This window comes from Fukomys damarensis, unplaced genomic scaffold, assembly GCF_012274545.1.
Source record: "Fukomys damarensis isolate Sample0158 unplaced genomic scaffold, DMR_v1.0_HiC HiC_scaffold_23, whole genome shotgun sequence".
Classification (NCBI taxonomy): Eukaryota; Metazoa; Chordata; class Mammalia; order Rodentia; family Bathyergidae; genus Fukomys; species Fukomys damarensis.
Window position 1 is genome coordinate 58,508,110 of NW_022900935.1, and position 18,505 is coordinate 58,526,614.

General features: G+C 54.7%; 1 protein-coding gene across 1 annotated transcript in view; it reads left to right on the forward strand.

Moving 5' to 3' along the window:
* The window catches only part of Gprc5c (G protein-coupled receptor class C group 5 member C), an 18,679-nt gene extending 1,450 nt beyond the window's left edge, over window positions 1–17,229 (forward strand). The window contains exons 2-5 of the mRNA XM_010630718.3: window positions 4,652–5,734; window positions 7,589–7,683; window positions 9,617–9,766; window positions 11,665–17,229. Of these exons, the coding sequence (XP_010629020.1) occupies window positions 4,684–5,734; window positions 7,589–7,683; window positions 9,617–9,766; window positions 11,665–11,697 (1,329 nt within the window). The 5' untranslated portion in view covers window positions 4,652–4,683 and the 3' untranslated portion in view covers window positions 11,698–17,229. The remainder of the gene's footprint in view (window positions 1–4,651; window positions 5,735–7,588; window positions 7,684–9,616; window positions 9,767–11,664) is intronic.
* Window positions 17,230–18,505: the final 1,276 nt, after the last annotated feature.

Sequence of the window (18,505 nt, forward strand, 5' to 3'; positions counted from 1 at the left end):
GGCGCGCCCCGCCAACTCTGCTCGGTCGTAGAAAGTTTTCTAGCCCGAGTCAGTTGGGGACGCGAGGTGGGGGAAGCCGGGCGCTGCGGCTCGGGGTTGAGGGCGGGCAAGGACTCCGCAGTCGGTGTGTCTGAGGGGGGTCCCCCACCCACCTCCCTGCCTCAGCGCGAGTCCACGGCCGACAGCCACTCTTGTGGGTCGGTGTCCTCTCGGCTGCCCTGCCGTGGCTGGGGAGGGCAGTTTCTTCAGTCAGAGGAAATGGGCGGAAGAGTGGCTGGCTCCCCTGTGCTTTTGGTTCACACGTAGACCAGACCCCCAGCAGCCCAGCCTGGAGTGGGGAAGGAAGGGCTCGGATCTCCCTACAGGAAGTTTGGGATTTCGGACTGTAACTGTGCCTCTGCTTCTGGCAGCCTGGCTTCTAGATCCCATTCCCGTCCTCCCTTTTCCAGAGCCTTTTCTGCTTCTATCCCCAGACCACAGCTTTACACTCGGGAAGGTTTAATCACTTAAAACTCCATGATCGTGATCCTAAAGCCCGCGGACCAGAATGTGTACTAGTAGGGTTTTGTGGCTGGAAACCACCCCCCTTCCAGTCTTCTGAAGTGGCTGGGGGTGGGGCGCATTCCAGAGTAACGTTTCAGACCCTAGCATTGAAGTCTTGCAAGCCTCAGAATGCTCAGGGCATTTTGGCCCAAAAGTCTACTTCTGGTGTGTGTGGGAGGGGGCCGCGGGCAGGGTGGAGATAGGTTTTTCCAGACACCCGCATCTCCAGAACTCATTCCTTATGGGAGGGGTTAAACATCAAAGGCACCTGGACCGAGGGTGAACACAATAGGACTAACAGGGAAAGAAAGGAGATGGATGATGGGATGGAAGGAGGTAGGCGGCTGGCAGCGGGTCCTTCTATCTTTCCTGGCCAGCTGCTGAGTGAGGGCAGCCAGGGAGGAGGAGAAGGGATACTCTGTGTTGTCCCTGACTGACCATCCCAGCCAAGGGGGGCTCCAAATGGTCACGGCACCCTTGGACGCAACCATGGGCTTTAGATCTTTCCTTACATTTTACCCTGGAGCTTGGGCTGCCTCCTGAAGTTCGTGCAGTGTTCTCCCCAGGCTTTCTTGCAGATGAGGTAGCCTGATGAAAGGCGCGTTCTGGAAAAGTGTGAAGGTGTGAAGGTTTAGCTAGCTGTCTTACCTGGTACTGGGTGCAACCAGTCAGGGATGGCCACGCCTCAGCCCATCAGCACGGTGGAGGCCTCTGTGTTCACACTGGAGAGAGAAAACAGGGAGCAAGGAGATTTGGAAACTGGACTGTGCTGATACAGACCCTAGTGGGGACTGGGTGGCTGAGTCTGGGGAAAGGCTGATTTCAGAGGTGATTTAACATATTTGTATGACCGATTCCAGGGAATTGAAGCAAAAGGGCTCTTTTGTCCAGAAAATGATCCGATGCTGGGCCTAAGTGATAGGAGATCATAGATTTACTTCCAGAGCAAGAAGGTCCTCTCCCATTTCCTTTCTGGGATCTTCTGAGAACTTTTAAGCAAAAGATGTGACTCCCAAAAGAAGGAGGCAGGACCAGGTAGGGAGAGATGGGTACTGCGTGCATTCAGAGGACTGTTGTTAAACGCCCGCTGTGTCCAAGCTCGGGTGAAGGTGCAGAGGATGCTGTCATGTTCCCTAGCCTGGTAGAAGACACTTTTACGCATGATTCAGATATTCAAAGATCCATGGCCCAGGCTACGTGCAGGGTCTCGGGACTCACAGGAAGCAGAAAGAAGCTGCTTCCGGATCCTGGGGAAGAGTCTCCCAGTAGAGCTGAGTCCTCCTGCTAGTCTCTTTGCCACCATCTTAAAAGGTGGAGGTAAATGGCTAAATATGCTGTCCTGGATACCAAAGGGTTGGAGCTGATCCCTTCGGTGCCTTCCTCTCTTGAACTCTCCTACTGGTCTCTAAAGGTTCCTGTCCTAAGGAGGGGACAAGAGCCAGGCCCATCTGGCTCAATTTTCCCACCTGAGCGTGTGTATTTCTGTCTCCCCATCTGCCCTTCTATTTTCAGGGAAAGCAGAAAATAAGACATTTTAGGACAGGAATGGGTGGTTTCATCTGAGGCTAGTATGTTATAGGGCAGTTGGGGAGTAGCATGGTTACTAGCATGGGGTGAGTAGTGTCCTGTTTGATTCCTTCCCCACTTAGGGAAGGAGAGGTGAGACAGGAAGGGTTAAGTTCCAGGAGGAAGTTTGTAGCAAAGTCAGGAGAAAATTGGGGGTAGAAGGAAGTAAAGCTTTCCTGATCCTAATCCTAGCCCATGTGCCTTTGAGGTGCTGGGGCCCAACAAGGTATAGCAAGTATTTGTAGGACAAGATAGATTAATGGCAGAAGGGTTCCTCTATTTGATTTTTTGTAAAGACATGGCCATTATTAGTTGTGAACCTGTAGTGTGGTCTTTTTCTCCCCCCAGTACTGGGGATTGAACCCAGGGCCTTTGCACTGAGCTATGTCCCCAACCCTTTTTATTTTGAGTCAGAGTTTCGCTAAGTCACTATATTGCTCAGACCTCACTCAAACCTTTCCATCCTCTTGCCTCAGCCTCCCAGAGTGCTGGGATTACAGGCATAGCTCTGAGAATTAGCATCTGTCCCCTTAGATCCACAGGTAGTATTTCCTTATTTGGAATAATGCCCTGTTCAGAACCAGGTCCTGGCCCAGCGAGGTGAGATGAGAGTGGGTCTCATTGGTACTTGGTGTACAGTTCCACATTGCCATCGGCACTCCACTTTCTGGCTGGCTCACCTTGCACCAAAAACCTCAGCAATGGGGTTGAACGCTTAGGATTCCGTAGCACATTATCTATAAATGATCTCCGGGAGGGGCCATTAATCCTTTCCTCCCAGCTCTTGTGAATACAGTTGGTATGCTATCGATTTAGGACTACGCAAAAGCCCCCTACAAAAACTGAATGAATGTAGAGGATAGGTGCTTTTGCATTAAAATAAATGACTGTTACAGTGCCAGTGTTTAGGGAAGCAGTAAATTTACTTAAGAACTTTACAGTTAAGGGTTAATGGAGATGTTTGTGGAGGATAAGCAAGCTTAACTGAAAGATGACATAGCCGAGATGGCTTTTGATACCCAAAATATGTATTTTCAAAGGATGGGAACATTCAAAAACTGATCATTATCATGTCACTTGCACAAGTTGCATTTTTTGCTGAGTTTGTACACATTTTCCCACTTCTCAATTACTAAGAAGAAACAATTCCTCGAAACTGAGATTTGAGGAGTTTGTTTACTTATTGGAAATTAAGTAGCTGGAATGACGAAAACCAGAAAGGAGGTAAACTACGAAACACCTCGCCCGGCAAAAAAAAAGGAGAGATGGTGGGGAAGATAGACGATGCCGTTCCCCTGACAGCCACTAGTGGTCGCTATCAGCTAGAAAAGCTTGGTTGCTTTCTGGAGCCATCTTCCTAGTGCTGGGAGGAAAAGGCAGGGCTAAATCTAGGCACGGTATTTGAACATACAGAGTGATGTACACGTGGAAGATGTGCATTTCATGGAATTTTGGCCCTTATGACTTGCTTTTTGAAGAATTCAAATTTTAGTTAGAAAGTTCACAGATTTGGTCTTTATATACTTTTGTGGACTAGCTGGATATCAGATCCTGGGCCACACACATGGCAGGTAAGGGCTGTACCACTGAGCTGCGCCCCTACCCCATCTAATTTCTCTTAACCTGCAATGTCCTTTACATCCACGTCACAGGGAAAATCCAACAGGTGTGGATAGTTGAGGTTTGGCGTTCTTGGGTGCAGATCTGCCGCGTTTTGTGGGCTGTAGTGAGTAGTTGGAGTAATAACGCATCTTCTTGGTGTTAATAAAAAGATAGCTTCTTTTTTAGCTACAAGGTCTTAAAGTCTTCCACTAAACATTAATTCCTCTAGGATTTGCCCTGCTGTTGCCTGTTTCTTGCTATTAAAATGTTAATGCCTCACAGGAGAATTTTTGCATGAAGTCATTAACTCCTTAGCAGGAGAGTTTGTTTATTTTATCCTTGACTTTCAAATCTGAGCCAGGCAGAGAATTCTGAAGAGGAAAGTTGGCACTGAAAGTGGGGAAATGGAGGGCAAAATTGAGAGGACGTGGGAAGGATGAAAAGTTGATAAAAACAAATTTTCAGCTATCTTTTTTCTGACTCATGGTTATGCCTTCCCCAAGTGCTTGTTAAGTACTTGTTGACTGGCAAATGATTGAATGAAGAAATACGTGGCCGACCAGCCATGGATAGAGGAAGTACTGAATGGATTGTGTGCTTGGTTTTGACTTACATGTCCTTTCACTCCTAGCCACGAGACCTCGAGGAATATTTAAATTCAGTTAAGATAGATGAAAGGGAAAGACCTGCAAATTCACTGGCAGTTACCTCCTCCTAATGCACGGTTAGAAATAGAGATGGCAAAAGGGCTTTATCTCTGGTCATTCGATAGATTGTCATGAATTCTGTGTTAGGCATTCTCGAGCCCAAAGGAAGTCTTGTGACCATTCAGGACTGTCTGCCCTGTCCTCCTTCAGGATGGAGAAGGCAGTAACCGTGCATGTTGGAGCCTGGCCTCAGAGAACCAGCTGATTTTTGCCCCTTCTCTCTCTATCTCTAGGGACCCACCTGGAACCTGGCCTGGGAGCCGGGATGGCCACCCCCAAGGCCTTGCTAATGTGTCTGGGACTCCCTCTCTTCCTGCTCTCAGGGGCCCAGGCCCAAACATATGTCCCACCTGGCTGCAGCTCAGACCTCAACCCCCTCTACTACAACCTGTGTGACCGCTCCGGGGCCTGGGGCATCGTCCTGGAGGCAGTGGCTGGGGCAGGTATCATCACCACCTTTGTGCTCACCATCATCCTAGTGGCCAGTCTCCCCTTTGTTCAGGACACCAAGAAACGGAGCTTGCTGGGGACCCAGGTGTTCTTCCTACTAGGCACCCTGGGCCTCTTCTGCCTTGTGTTTGCGTGTGTGGTGAAGCCCGACTTTTCCACCTGTGCCTCACGGAGGTTCCTCTTTGGGGTCCTGTTCGCCATCTGCTTCTCCTGCCTGGTGGCTCATGTCTTTGCCCTCAACTTCCTGGCCCGGAAGAACCATGGGCCCCGGGGCTGGGTGATCTTCACCGTGGCTCTGCTACTGACCCTCGTGGAGGTCATCATCAACACAGAGTGGCTGATCATCACCCTGGTGCGGGGAGGCGGTGAGGTTGGCTCTCCGGGCAACGGCAGTGCTGGCGGGACTGTGGCCTCCCCCTGCGCCATCGCCAATGTGGACTTTGTCATGGCGCTCATCTACGTGATGCTGCTGTTGCTGGGGGCCTTCATGGGGGCCTGGCCCGCCCTCTGTGGCCGCTTTAAGCGGTGGCGTAAGCATGGTGTCTTTGTGCTGCTCGCCACAGCCACCTCAATTGCTATCTGGGTGGTGTGGATTGTCATGTATACCTACAGCAACAAGCAACACAACAGCCCCACCTGGGATGACCCCACGCTGGCCATCGCCCTCGCTGCCAATGCCTGGGCTTTTGTCCTCTTCTACGTCATCCCCGAGGTCTCCCAGGTGACCAAGGCCAGCCCAGAGCAGAGCTACCAGGGAGACATGTACCCCACTCGTGGCGTGGGTTATGAGACCATCCTGAAAGAGCAGACAGGCCAGAGCATGTTTGTGGAGAACAAGGCCTTTTCCATGGATGAACCAACCTCAGGTGGGTTTTGAGATGCTCTTGGGTCTTCTTTCTTTATGCTACACGATTACTTACACAGGGCAGGGAGCTTGTCACTGGGGCAATATGGACAGCTCTTGAAATTTTCTGATTCAAAGTCCCTAAATTCAGGGGCTAATGATGTAGCTCAGTAGTAGAGTGCTTGCCTCACGTGTGCAAGTCATTGCAGCAAGTGAACTGTAACATCCTTGTTAATCCAGTCAGCTGGGCATGGTGGCACACGCCTGTAATCCCAGCGCCCCAGAGGCTGAGGTAGGATTGGGGGCCAGCCTGGGCTGCATAGTGAGTTCAAGGATGACCTGAACTACACAGTGAGATCCTGTCTCAATAAACAAGCAATAATAGTCTAATCAGCTTTCAAAGGGCTTTGGGGCCATTTTATATCTAAACTGTAACAGCTCTCATGGAGCCACGGAGGACCATCAGCATTTATGGGGCACCTGCAGTGTGCCAGGCCCCATGCTAAGCTCCTGTTGTGTGTACCTTATGTTTTTCTTAGCCTGGCTGTGGCCCCGCCTTATATGGCCTGGAAAACCAGAGGCATGGTGGGCTCAAAGCCCCACCCCATCCCCGGCCTGTTGGTGCCACTTAAGATGCTTGAGGCCCTTGGGTTACCTTGTGTTTCTGACTCGGGGCCCCTGCTGGAAGTCGGGCAGTAGAAGCTCTGAATTACAGAAACCCCTGTCCATTCATACTGTGAGATCCCCATCATCCGTGCTTTAAGAGAAAAAGTGACCCTTTGACCTGCTGGGCACTCCATCTATGACCCAGCCTCGGGGCTCACTGCCCCCACCCTGGGGTGGTCTCTGACACTCACAGAGTAGGTCACTGAGTGTGCAGGGGCAGTGGAGGAAGGCAACAGGAGAGGGGCGTCTAGGAACAAGTGCTGCGGGTGCTTCAAGCCCTACTCCCCTTCACCCTGCACTGTCCTGAGGCCCGTATGTCCAGCCAGAGAGTTCTCAGCTTTTTCTGTCTTCCTACGGCAAACACTTCGGGCCTTGAGTTTTGTTTTCTTTTTTCCTCTCTCTCTCTAAATGGAAAGATCAATAGAGTGAGCCTGGCACTTAGAAGCCCTCTCTAGGCTGTGGTCCCTCAGTCTATGGGAGGGAACAGCACTTTGCTGCCACCGCCCTCACAGGTCTGCTCCCATGCTGGTCAGCTGCTTTCCTCTAGCACCCCGGGGTGCCCAGCGGGGTGGAACCGGTGGGGAAACCAACACCCACAGGCACAGAGCAATATTCCCGGAGCTGCAGGTGATTCTGGAACTTTGCCTAGGGGTCTGGGAAGGGACAGCCACAGTCTCCTGGCCAGGTCCTGGGCTGGTGTGGAGGGGCCTTGGCAGCTGGCCCTGCCCTGTGCGGACGTGGAGGTTCTTGGACGAAGGGTCTCAGCTGTGTTTCCTCTGGTATTGGCAGCAGACCCGAGGTGGTAGAAGCTGGAGCCAGAGGCTGGCCATCCTGGAAGGCAGCTGAAGGCCTGTGTGCCCCTGTTGGCCTCTGGCCCTGAGGGCGGATGGGGAATGTGAAGGCTGCTGACTGGGCGTTTATCCGAGCTGCTGGGGGAGGGGCGCGTGTCACACACTGCAGGGGACCCAAGCCGGAGCACAAGCAGCGTTGCGCTCTTCTGTGCATCTGTACGAAAGGGCACTGGGCTTGGGGACCTCCCCCCAGCTTCACCCCAAGTCGGCCACTCCGAGGTAAGCTAGGTGCTCCACCACAGCAGGTGTGGTCCCCTGCCCCCTCTTCCCAGCCCACAGGACGGCGTGCATGGGTTGTGGGAAATGGGAAAAGGGGCTGAGAATCGAGGGCCCCTCAAACAATGCCTGTCTTTCCTCAGCGAAGAGGCCCGTGTCACCTTACAGCGGCTACAACGGGCAGCTGCTGACCAGTGTGTACCAGCCCACGGAGATGGCTCTGATGCACAAAGGCCCGGTGAGTGGGCTTCCGGGGTTCTGGGACCTGCTGGCCCCTGTAGAGTGGGGCTCAGTGGAGGTTAGAGCCAAAGGCTGGCTCCTCATCTGGGGTGTACGCCCGGGGACACCCTAGTTTTTGCCGCCCTTTCCTGGACCTGATGTAGCCATTGCCTGTGGCCCTACTGCAGTGGGACCTGGCTGGTGTCCCTGGGCATCACACACAGCCTGGACCCCTGAGCTGGGGGAGTGACCAGATGGGAGAGGGACTGAGAATCTCAGCTAGGTGCTTCTCAAAGTGACATTAGAGGACCCGCTGTAGCAGGTCTGGTAGGTATTGAGTTCTCAGCCACAGCTGTCTTAAGAGGGCGTCTGAATTCCTTCCCCCTGCCAGCCGGCAGCAAGCCCGACCTTACACCTCCCCAGGGCTCTGGAAGCCAGATGCTCCATTAGCCAAGGAGTGGGGGGTGGGAACAGGAAGGCAGTGGGTGAGATTCCCACTCCCTATATATGTTCCTCCTCCCGGCTGGCAGTGGCTGTGCGGAGAGGTCAGTGACCTGCCTTGGCAGAATGCTGGGAACCGGAAGCCCGGAGGTCAGCAGGGTGCTGTTCTCATCCCCTCCCGCTGTGAGCCCTGGGAGGGGCTGGGTGGCTCTAGTGTCTGAGACTTCTAATCCCGCTCTTTCCCGGCTCCCTAAGCCTGAACCCATGGCCAGGCTGCAGCCAGCAGCTGTCCTGGGAGGAAGCTGTGTACCCAGCATGGGTATGGGCAGCTGCAGAGCCATCCTCAGCTCCCCACTCCGTCCATGGCTGCCCTGTCTCCTCCCAGGTGTGTTTTCACTGGACTAGCTGGGTTACTTTTTCTGTATGGTCTTCAGATCCCCAGAGTTAGCATCACCTGAGAACTTGCTGAAAATGCAGATTGGGTGCGGCTGGAAGTGGGAGAGATTGTTGGCACCCCTTGTGGTGTCTGCAGGATTGTTGACATCACCTGGGTAGCTCGGGTCCCACCGTGGGAGTAACTCCGCCAGGCAGATCTGCGAACAACATCAGCTCCCTTCTCCCCAACCCAGTTGTTAAACATTTACCAGCTTCCCTCCCGCTGGGGCCCAGCTGAGGGGTGTGGCTTCACCAGCTGCGCTGCCCAGGTTTGAGACCCCTGACTTAGATGTTCCGGACAGCAGGAAGTAGGAGATTGCAAACAGGAGGGAGAACTAGACAAAGGCTGGGTTGAGGCCTGAGAGATCTGGAGGGAGCTCTCTACTACCAGGATAAAAGGCAGGTGGGTGAAGGATTGGGGATTTAGCTCAGTGTGCACCACTTGCCCCGCAAGCACAAGGACCCAAATTCAATCCCTGGTACAAAAAAAAAAGTCAGGTGGGGCCAGGAGGTCACCTTCTGTCAGGTGGGAGCTGGCTGCCCCAGGACCCTTCCCCCTGCTCTGGGAGATCATTTGGGCTTTTAGTCTCCAAATCCAGCAGGCCAGTCCAGACTGCTGCTCCAGGACTGTGTGGTCATGTCCAGGGTGTCCCCCTTAAAGAAGGGTGTCTGGTGTCATAGTGACGTTCAGGGAACTCTCAGTAAGGTTCATGGGGGCAGGGAGCCTAGGAGTGGTACCAGATGGGCAATAGCTCCTCCCTTGGCCTTGAAGTTTTCCCAGAGCGCTGGAAGTGGGAGGGGGCTGAGGAGAGAGGAGCCCTCTTGGAGAAGCCCCTAGACAGCCCCATCCCAGGCTTGGAGGCAGGGTTAGGGGCTCCAGGTCAGCCCTCAAGGTTCCAGGGGTGCAGTGGTCCACCCCAGGCTGCCAGTGGAGCCGGCTGGAGTGGGGGCAGAGGGGACAAGAAGGGGGAGCTGGCAGGCAGAGGCCTGCAGGAAGCAGAGTGTTTGTGCATTCGTCCTGGTGGAGCCTGGCTCCCGGTCCCCCTGGCTGTGAGGCCTCCTGTTCTTCCTTCCAGTCCGAAGGCCCCTACGACGTCATCCTCCCACGGGCCACCGCCAACAGCCAGGTGATGGGCAGTGCCAACTCGACCCTGCGGGCTGAAGACATGTACACAGTCCAGAGCCACCAGGTGGCCTCGCCGCACAAAGATGGCAAGAACTCTCAGGTCTTTAGAAACCCTTATGTGTGGGACTGAGGCGGCAGCCTTGGCCAGCAGGAGGTGGGCGGATTTGGGGAGGGCCCTGGGGACCTGGCCTGGGCTAGGGACACCCCAGGAAGCCCATGTTCTGCGGCTCCCCTTCCCCTCGATGGCTTGGGGCAGCTTGTGCCTCAGACTTTCGAGGTCCCCCTGACCGCCAGCGTTCTGTGGGCGTCCCGGGGCCCCACCTACTCAGTGTTTGCGGAGTCCAGGAGCCAGCCTGGCTTCACGCCAGGGCCACTCCGTCGGTCTCGCTCCAGCCAAATAGTGTTCGTGGGGTGGTGGCCGCGCCGCGCCTACATTCTCCAGAGATTCCTGCAGCCTCGGGGTCTCAGGGCAGGTGCTTCGGGCCTGGGTCTTGCTCCTCTGTGAGGAATAAACACGTTTCTGCTTTATTAACTTGTGCCCTGGGTTCGTGGTTTCTGGAGGGGCCCTCAGCTTCAGGTGAAACCTCTCTCCTTCCACACCAGTGGGACCCTCTTTCCCTTCCCTCGCATCTGGCTCATACTATAACCTGCTGCTGGGGTCTTCTGCAGTTAAGGAACTGTGCGCCATAGCTGGGTATAGCGGCACTGTTGTCCCCGCACTGTGGGAGGGTCCTGAATTGGGGCCCCAACCTGGGCAACTTAGCAATATACCAGACCCTATTTCAAAAAAAAGAAAACCATAAAAACAAAAACAAAGCACCCAAAACCTGTGGGGCCGTAGCTCAGTGTGAAGTTCTATCACCAGTACTGCAATAGGAAAACAAAGGAGCCCAGGCCTCCCCCAGGGCAGGCTGTCAGTGAGCCTCCCTCTTCACTGAGTGCCGTCAGAGCAAACATCCAGGGCTTCACTGGTGCCTAGGACCCTAACCCTGGCTCTCTGCGAGGACAGACAACAGGGAAGGCAGAGCCAGCAGCACCTTGGGGGTGGGGTGGGGTCAGCTGATCTCAGCTCCTCTAGGGTGGAGGACAGGTAAAGTCCTTTAGGAGCAAGGTGGAGACTTCATGCAGTATGTGGGTGGGATGGCTCAGAGCACCAGCTGTCTGAGCGTGGGTTCACCAAGGTAGGAAGGGCCTGGCCAGATCCTGCTTCAGTTGGAAATTGAAATGTCCATTTGCTCAGTACTTTGCAGTCAGCAAAAGCTGGTTCTCAGCAGCTTAGTTAAATCTTAACTGAGGATGGAAAGGAGGACTAGAATTTCTGCCCCATCTCTAGAGCTGAAATCCCCAAATGCTACCATTTTAGGGTTAGATAGGGGCCTTAGGAGTAGTTGTCTCACCTTCTGCCCACCTCTTTATAGGTAAGCAAAGTGACCCAGAGAGGCCACACCGCCTCTGGGTGGCCACACCAAGGCTGGCCAGGTTTTCTCAAAACTGCTGTCTGGCACCCTTCTCTCTGGCCCTCCGGGGACTGCTGGTGGGTCCCGGGCCGGGGCTGTGAGCAGCTCCCTCGGCCGTGTGGATGACACAGCGGTGTCCTGACTCCTGGACATCAGCTCCAGGCTTTTCAAGTTTCTCTGCAGCTAGTCAGAAGCTATTTTCTGACACCAAGTTGTAGAAGAGAAATGTTTTGTTTGGTTTTGGTACCAGGGATCGAACTCTGGTCTTTGCGCTTGCAGAGGCAGGCGGCGGAACCACTGAGCTAAATCCCTGGCCCTAGAAGTGAAATGTTTTTGTTGAAAGGAAGAGAAAGGTTGCCAGAAAAAAAAAAAAAAAAAAAAAAAAAGTCTCCCAAATTTCTGCTTCTATATTCAGATTGTACCAGGCCCTGGGGACCGAAACATTTTTTGTTGTTGTTTGTTTTTTAAGTAAAATCCAGTACTTGGGCCCTCAGCAGTAGGGTCCTTCCCCTTTGACTCTTGTTCTTTCTGGTTACTTTAGGCTCAGTCCCCGCAAAATAAAACGAGATGGTAGACGCCCTCTTCCCTGGACCGAACGGCATCCTGATGTCCTCATTCCTCTGTACCCAGGCTGGGCAGAGCCCAGCACCTTTCCTGCCCTTGTCACTGGAGCTGGGAGGGACCGGAGGCCACCACCTGAAGAAGTGGACAGAGAGGGGGCCTGTGAAGGCCTGAGGGATGTGACTGGGCCTCTTAGGGCCGCCTCTTTTCTGCCCAGCCCAGCCACTGCAGCTGTGAGGAGCTGCATGCAGACTCCCAGCTCCCCTCCGACAACCCTTCCATATCACAGCCCCGGTGTCCCCACGCCGTTCTCCAGTTGGCCACCCTGCTGTGAATAGCAGGCCTTAGCTGCCCCTGTCTTGACACTGGACCTTTCTGGCCCGGCCACCTTCGTGTCTGGCGTCGGCTCTTGGGTGGACCTCCTACATGCGGCTTTGAAACCAAGCCATGGCAGAAGTTATCCCTTGCCCTTCTCCCCAGAGCCTTCTGCCAACACCTGGACTACGGAAGGCCACTGAGCTGGCTGGATAGGTGCTGCTTCTCTTCATGGCCCCTGGGTCCTGGATCTGAGCCACTGACTGACCAAGCCTTCCCCGCCTGCAGCAAACCAGGCCCACCCCCCAGCAGGGCCAGCCCCGGCCCCTCTCTTTTCCCTCCTCCCCCTCACCGGCCGGGACAGGGATTGCCACACTGGCCCCAACCAGGGAAGCTCTTATCGTACAGAAATACCTCATGGAGCACCCCACAGAGGAGTTGGCAGCCCATAGTGACATTTGGGGCTCAGCACCAGTTGTGTGCCTCAGGCCTTCTCGCTGGTGTCTACTCTTAGCCAGCTTGGAAAGTGGCTCTGGTGACAGGTGCAGGTGTAGATGCCCCTGAATTACCTGGATCTCGCAGGTTCTGGGGAAAAGTGGGAGCCTGCTGTGGCTACCTGGACATCTGGTTAGGGCTCTTAGGGGACACAGGGTTGGGATCGGGGCTGCTTTCTTGGGAACCAGTTAAGGGTGGTGGAGTCTAGGCCTCTCCTGTGACTGAAACTCCTGGGGTTTGGGGCAGCCCGCTGAGTAAGCGGGGCCCGCCCCTGAAGATTCCACTGGTTCAGATTGGTAGATGTCTAAGCTCCTACCTCACCTTGGGCAGCAGAGATTCTTGAGGCATCAGGATGTGCTGGTGCTACCTTCATCACTGGAGCAGCCTCTGTGTCCTTGGTCCTGGATGCACTTGGGGAGGTCCTGATGGCAGCCAGGGAAGAGGGGACATTCTCGGGACCACGCTGCCACCAAGGAGAGCGATGAACACAGCCCCAGACTCAGGGGACTCAGGTCTGCGCACAGCATCCTCTTCCCTACCTTTGTCCTGTCTTTGGGTACTGGACAGAGCCGGCTCATCTGAGGGGGCCTCCCTGGGTGCAGAGGTGGAGGGTGAGGACAAGCAGCTTTGGAGACAGCACTCCCAGTGCCACCCTCCTATCTGCAGCAGCCTGTGCCTTTGTCACTGGAGTAATTCTGCGGATCTTAGCTGGGTGAACAGTTCCCACAGAGCAGGGCTGTACCCTTACGTGTGACACACACCCCGCCCATTGTACATGATTGCTTAGTTCTACAAATAGGGTAGCACTTTCTGTGAGGGGAAGGGACAGCTCTCGAGCATCTCAGCCTGCTCTTGATATGGGTGAGCAACCTCAAGGTCCCTTACAGTGGTGAGCTCACTGTTCTAGAGTCCCCGGCTGCATTAGGTGGCCAGGGGTGAAGCCTGTGGTGGACCTGGGTGTGTTTGTACCTGAGCTTTGGGGCCTGCAGGGGGTAGTTACAGGGGATGGGCTCCTAACAGGTGCAGGCTGGCCCAGGTTCCAGAGTGCCCAGTGGTCTTGCAATCCCCAGTCCTGCGCTGAATGGAGAGCATAGATGAATTTTATTTTGAGGTTTGGATTTGTTTTGAGAGAGGGTCCTGCTGAGTACTTCAGGCTGGCCTGGAACTTGCAACAATCCTCCTGTCTCAGCCTCCTGAGTGTCGTCGGGATTACAGACGGTTGTCATCGCGCCTGATAAACAGATGTGTTTTAGGAAGAGAGAGGGGCTTCATGAATTGAACGCAAGTGTGGAGTGGGAAAAAGCTAGAGCAGGCCATTTTCTGGTGCAAGGTCATCACCTTGGACCAGCACCTGGGTAAATGTCAACCCCACCCTGTCAGACCCTGTAGCTGGAGGCAGAGGGGTTTCATCTTCATAATGGCGCAGAATTAACCAACTGTCCTCACTTGTGAGGGGCCGCTGCATTGACTTCCTGTGTGTTCATGAGGAATTCAGTGACATGAGTGTGTATGTGTGTATATATTTTTCTCTTTTACCCCAGACCCCTGCCTTTTATAACAACAAAGGGGGTTTAATTCGGACACACCTTTCTCTTGGTTGAGGACTTACTCTAGGGGAAAACCAGGCCTCCAAAAGACATCGAGATCTTATCCAGCCAAGCCCAGGGACCAGGGATCCCTGATGGCAGCCCTGCTGCTGACTGGCCAGGCTGGGGGAACAGCTGGGACAGCCCAGTGAAATGCTCTGTCTTCAGAAAGGCACAGTGGGTCCAGGTCAGGAGGACCCAGCAGGTGCCATGCCCAGCTTTCCAGCCAGTTCCTGTGGCTACACACTCCGTTACCAGTGCCTTCCAAATCCTAGTCAAAGAAAGGGGAGGGTTAGGCAACTGGCCCCTGGGGACGCCGCTCAGAGTGGGTCTGTCAGCCTTTCCATCCATTCCCATCAAGGCTAATGCTTTCTCTGTCCCTGGAGGGTGGCCCAGGTCGGGTGCAGGTGCCGGTGATCCGGTTTTGCTTCCTGTCTGCTGTCTCCACACTGGGCCCTCCCGGAAGCTGCAGCCCCCACCCACAGCAGCAACGTGAATTATTCAGCATCTGCACCAGACTGGCAGTGCTCTGACCTCATCCTTCTCGGGCCCCCGGGTGTGGCTCTGACCTCATCCTCCTGGAGAAAAGGCTGCTGCTAATGGGCAAAGGTGGGGGTAGTGGGTCCCTCCGGGATGGCAGTGATTGAGGAGGTGGGGACCAACTGCCCTTGTAGCAGGAGTGGCGACGGAGTGGAGAGAACGTGACAGTAATCAGGCCAGCCGTGGGTTCAAGTGCTGCTCTTACCAGCTCTATGGCCTTGGGTCCTCCCTTGACTCTCAACCTCCTCATCTGGAAAACGGGAAAACCAACACCTTGAGTTCATTCTTGGTGTCCTAGCCGAGGTAACCCCCATGAAGGTCATGGCCAAGGTAGAGCATCCAGGTGCTCTGGTCAGGCTAGCTGGTCTGAGGATCAGACCTCACAGGTAGCTGCCCCTGGAGGTTCCACATCTCCCTTGTCCACTGCTGTGCCTTATGTGCCAGATCCCAACAGTGAGTGGGGTGGCAAGTTTCTGCACTGGAAGGGAATGTCAAGGAGAGGGACAATGGGCAGTGTCCTGGTCAGCAAGGGAGAGAACCAATGCTAAAGGTGGTAGGAGCGTAGTCTAGGCACACAAGAAGTGCAAGAAGCCAGGCTGCACGGCTGGGATCAAACTTCATTTGGTCCTTCAGCAAATGCTGCCTTGGCACCTACCCTGGAGATGCTGTGGCAGGTGAACTCTGGTGCCCACCCTCTTTGGCCAGGTCCACGGGGTCTGTGTGGAAGCAGTGTTGGTGGGCTGGGTGGGGCCTTTCCAGGCTGCGCCTCCTTGCCCAGCAGGGCAGCCTCAGGTCTGCCTCTGCCTAGTTCTGCTTACGCTGGGAGTTGAGTCCCCACAAGTTGGGAGGGAACCTCAGCCTCAGGGGTCGGGAGCAGAACTGGACAAAGGCCAGAGCTACTCCTGGTTGTGCCTCAGACAGAGGGCCTGGGTCGGGGGTGAGGGTGCCAGTCCCTGACCAAAGTGGGTCCTGGTCCGGCTCAGGTGCTGGTCCATGGAGAAGGATCGAACTCCTGTTTGTGCAAAGGCGCAATGGCTCCCTGCATACCTCAGCAGCAGTGGCCCCTGGAAGGTTGTACGGGATGGGCAGAGAGCCTCAGGCCCGGGAACCACCAGCACCACTGTGGACCCCTGCTCGGGAGCCTCCTGCTCCAGGCCCCTGGTGCATGGGGGAGGGGAGCGGCCCATAGAATCTGGTGTCCGCTGTCACTCTCCAGCCAGGCCCCAGCCCCGCCCCGGCACCCTGTCACCAGATCCCTGGGCCAGATGTCACCTCTTCTGGCCCTGGAGAGGCCCTCATCCTCCTCCCACCCCTCAGGGCCTCTGTCTCCTGGTCTCATGGGGTTGCAATTGCCCATGACCTCTTCCGGGGCCCTGTGGCACCAGCTAATCTGAACCCAGACCCCATTACCTACCACATTCATCCCCATATCTCTTAGCCCCCCACAAAGCTGGTGCAGGGCCTCCCCAAGAGGAGGAACTTTGAAGGCTCATAGAGTTGGGGTAAGGGGTGACGACCGAGGGCATGTAGGAACCCTGTCCACTGCCTTTGGTTGGGTCAGCCCATCACCACTGACATTTTTGTAGGATCACTGTTTGTGGTAGGGGCTGTGCACTGGGGGATGCTGGTGGTATCCTTACCTTCTACGCAGCACCATCACCCTGCGGTGTAACCACCTCAAATGTCTCTAGAGGTGGCAAGTGTCACCTGTGTGCAAACTCACCTGGGCCCCCTTCCAGTCCCCTAGGGGTTATGGTGAGCCAGCCACACAAAGCAGGGTCTGCTCTGACACCTAGGATTCCCTCTTCTTTCTGCTGGTTGACAGCCATCCCGGGCCAGCCCGCGGGACTGTGGTCTTCGCCACAACAGCTGGGCAGCATGCAGCCTGGTTTCTCCCCTGTCTGTACCAGCACTTTGTCCACTTCTGCCTGATGTAAGCGTCTGGGGCACCAGAAAGACTCACAGTGAGCCCCTCGGGCAGCAGGGGCCCAGCTGTGGGTTACACCGGGGGCAGACTGGACGTGACGGGGCTCTGTCTCTGTTCTCTTTCCATCAGGGAGTCACAGACAGGGCCCTTTACACGCACGCACATGCGAGCCACCCAGGGTAGGGTTTACAGCTGGGGAAGCACCCCTTCAGTCTCTGCTAAGTCAGCAGAGCCAGGTGGAGCAGGGCGAGGCTGGGGCAGGTGCAGGTGGCCTTACCCCCACCCCACATGCAAAGTAGAAGCGTGAGAAGAACGCAGTCCCGGACTCCAAGGGCCATGGTTTTAATATTTCTCCCTCCCCCTGCGTATTCATATTTGCCTGTATTTCCAGTACTGAGGTTTGAACTCTGGGCCATTGCACGGAGATATATCATCAGCCCTTTTTTAGTGTTTATTTTGAGACGAGTTCTTACCAAATCACCCTGGGGCTCAAATTTGTAATCCTACCTCAACCTCCTGAGCTGCTGGCGTTACAACTGTAAAATGCATTTATTTTTGTGTACTGGGGATTGAGCTCAGGGGTTATTGCATGCCAGGCAAACACTGCCTCCAAGGAATATCGCCAGCCCTAAATTACATATTTTTTTAAATTCAAGGATTTTTTTTTTAATTGAAGTGTTTTTTTTTTTTGTACTCAGGGATCGAACTTGGGACCTTGTACTTGTGAGGCAGGTAACAGAACCACTGAGCTAAATCCCTGGCCCCAAGGATTTTTTTTGAAAACAGAAGACAAAAAAAGAGCCTTTGAGTGTTAGCAGGGGGGCTCTCTGGCCTCGGCTGTCCTGTGTCCTTGTCCCAGCCTTTAAAAGGCCAAAGGAGCAGGGATTGCTGGTGACACCTCTTCCCCATCCCTTCCTGCCTGAAGGACCACGGGCTGTCACCCCGCCCAGCATTTCTAGTTCATTTTCCCAGCAGGAGGATTTTGGAGGAGGCTCAGGACGGAGGCCTGGGGACAGGGGTGTGCTCATCGCTGTCTCTGGCAGGGGACCCCACCCACTTCTCCGGAGACTGAGTTGGGAGTGTGATCCTGGTGCAGGTTGGTGTGTTGGTGTCATTTGCTGCCCCTCTGAGCGAAGCTCATTATTCTGAAGCGCGCTGCATCCCTCGGGGCAGACAGCAGCACACATGGGAACAACATTTGGCTCATTCATTTCCTCGTTCACCAGTTCTTCATCAATATTTATTAAAGGTTGCTCCCTGCTGTCGTTCTTACCGACATCAGCCCCCATGCTGACCTCTCTCCTAGCACCCCAGCCGTCTGAAATCCAGAACTCTTGTGTCCTCAAGTCACTCCAGCCAGGGGTGGGTTCTACAGCTGCTTTCCGGGATCAGTAAGGTGTTGACACACTCTCCGGTCTGCACAGCGGTCACCCAGCTGTGTGTGTGTCGGGAAAGAGGGCCAGCCTCTCGGGGATTGTGCTGGTCATGCGGGGGAGGCTTGTCTCAGATTGGAAAGCAGCTGAGAGGATTGCAGGGGTTGGGATGCGGGACTCTCTGCTGGTCGTAAGCAGGGAAATCAAGAGGGGAGCACATGGGTCATTGGAAGGGACAACACAGAACCATCTACCACGCTGCTTCTGGAGTCAGGAAGTCCAAGCCCAGGATGGACAGTGCTGGCTCCTGAGAGCCCGGAGGGAGGGTCTGTCTGCTCCGGGACCCTCTTCCTGCAGTGCACATGGCGCCTTCTGCCTGGATCTCTTTGGGTCATCCTCCTGTTGTGGGTGTCTCTGGTTACAGATTTCTTTTTCCATAAGCTCATAGACATACTGGATTAGGGTCCCCCTGGAAAGGCTTTCTTTGAACTTGGTTAATATCTGCAAAGACCCCACATCCGGAGTGAAGTCCTGGGGGTTAGGGCTTCAACATGGAAAATTTGGGGGGATACAGTTCAACCCCTG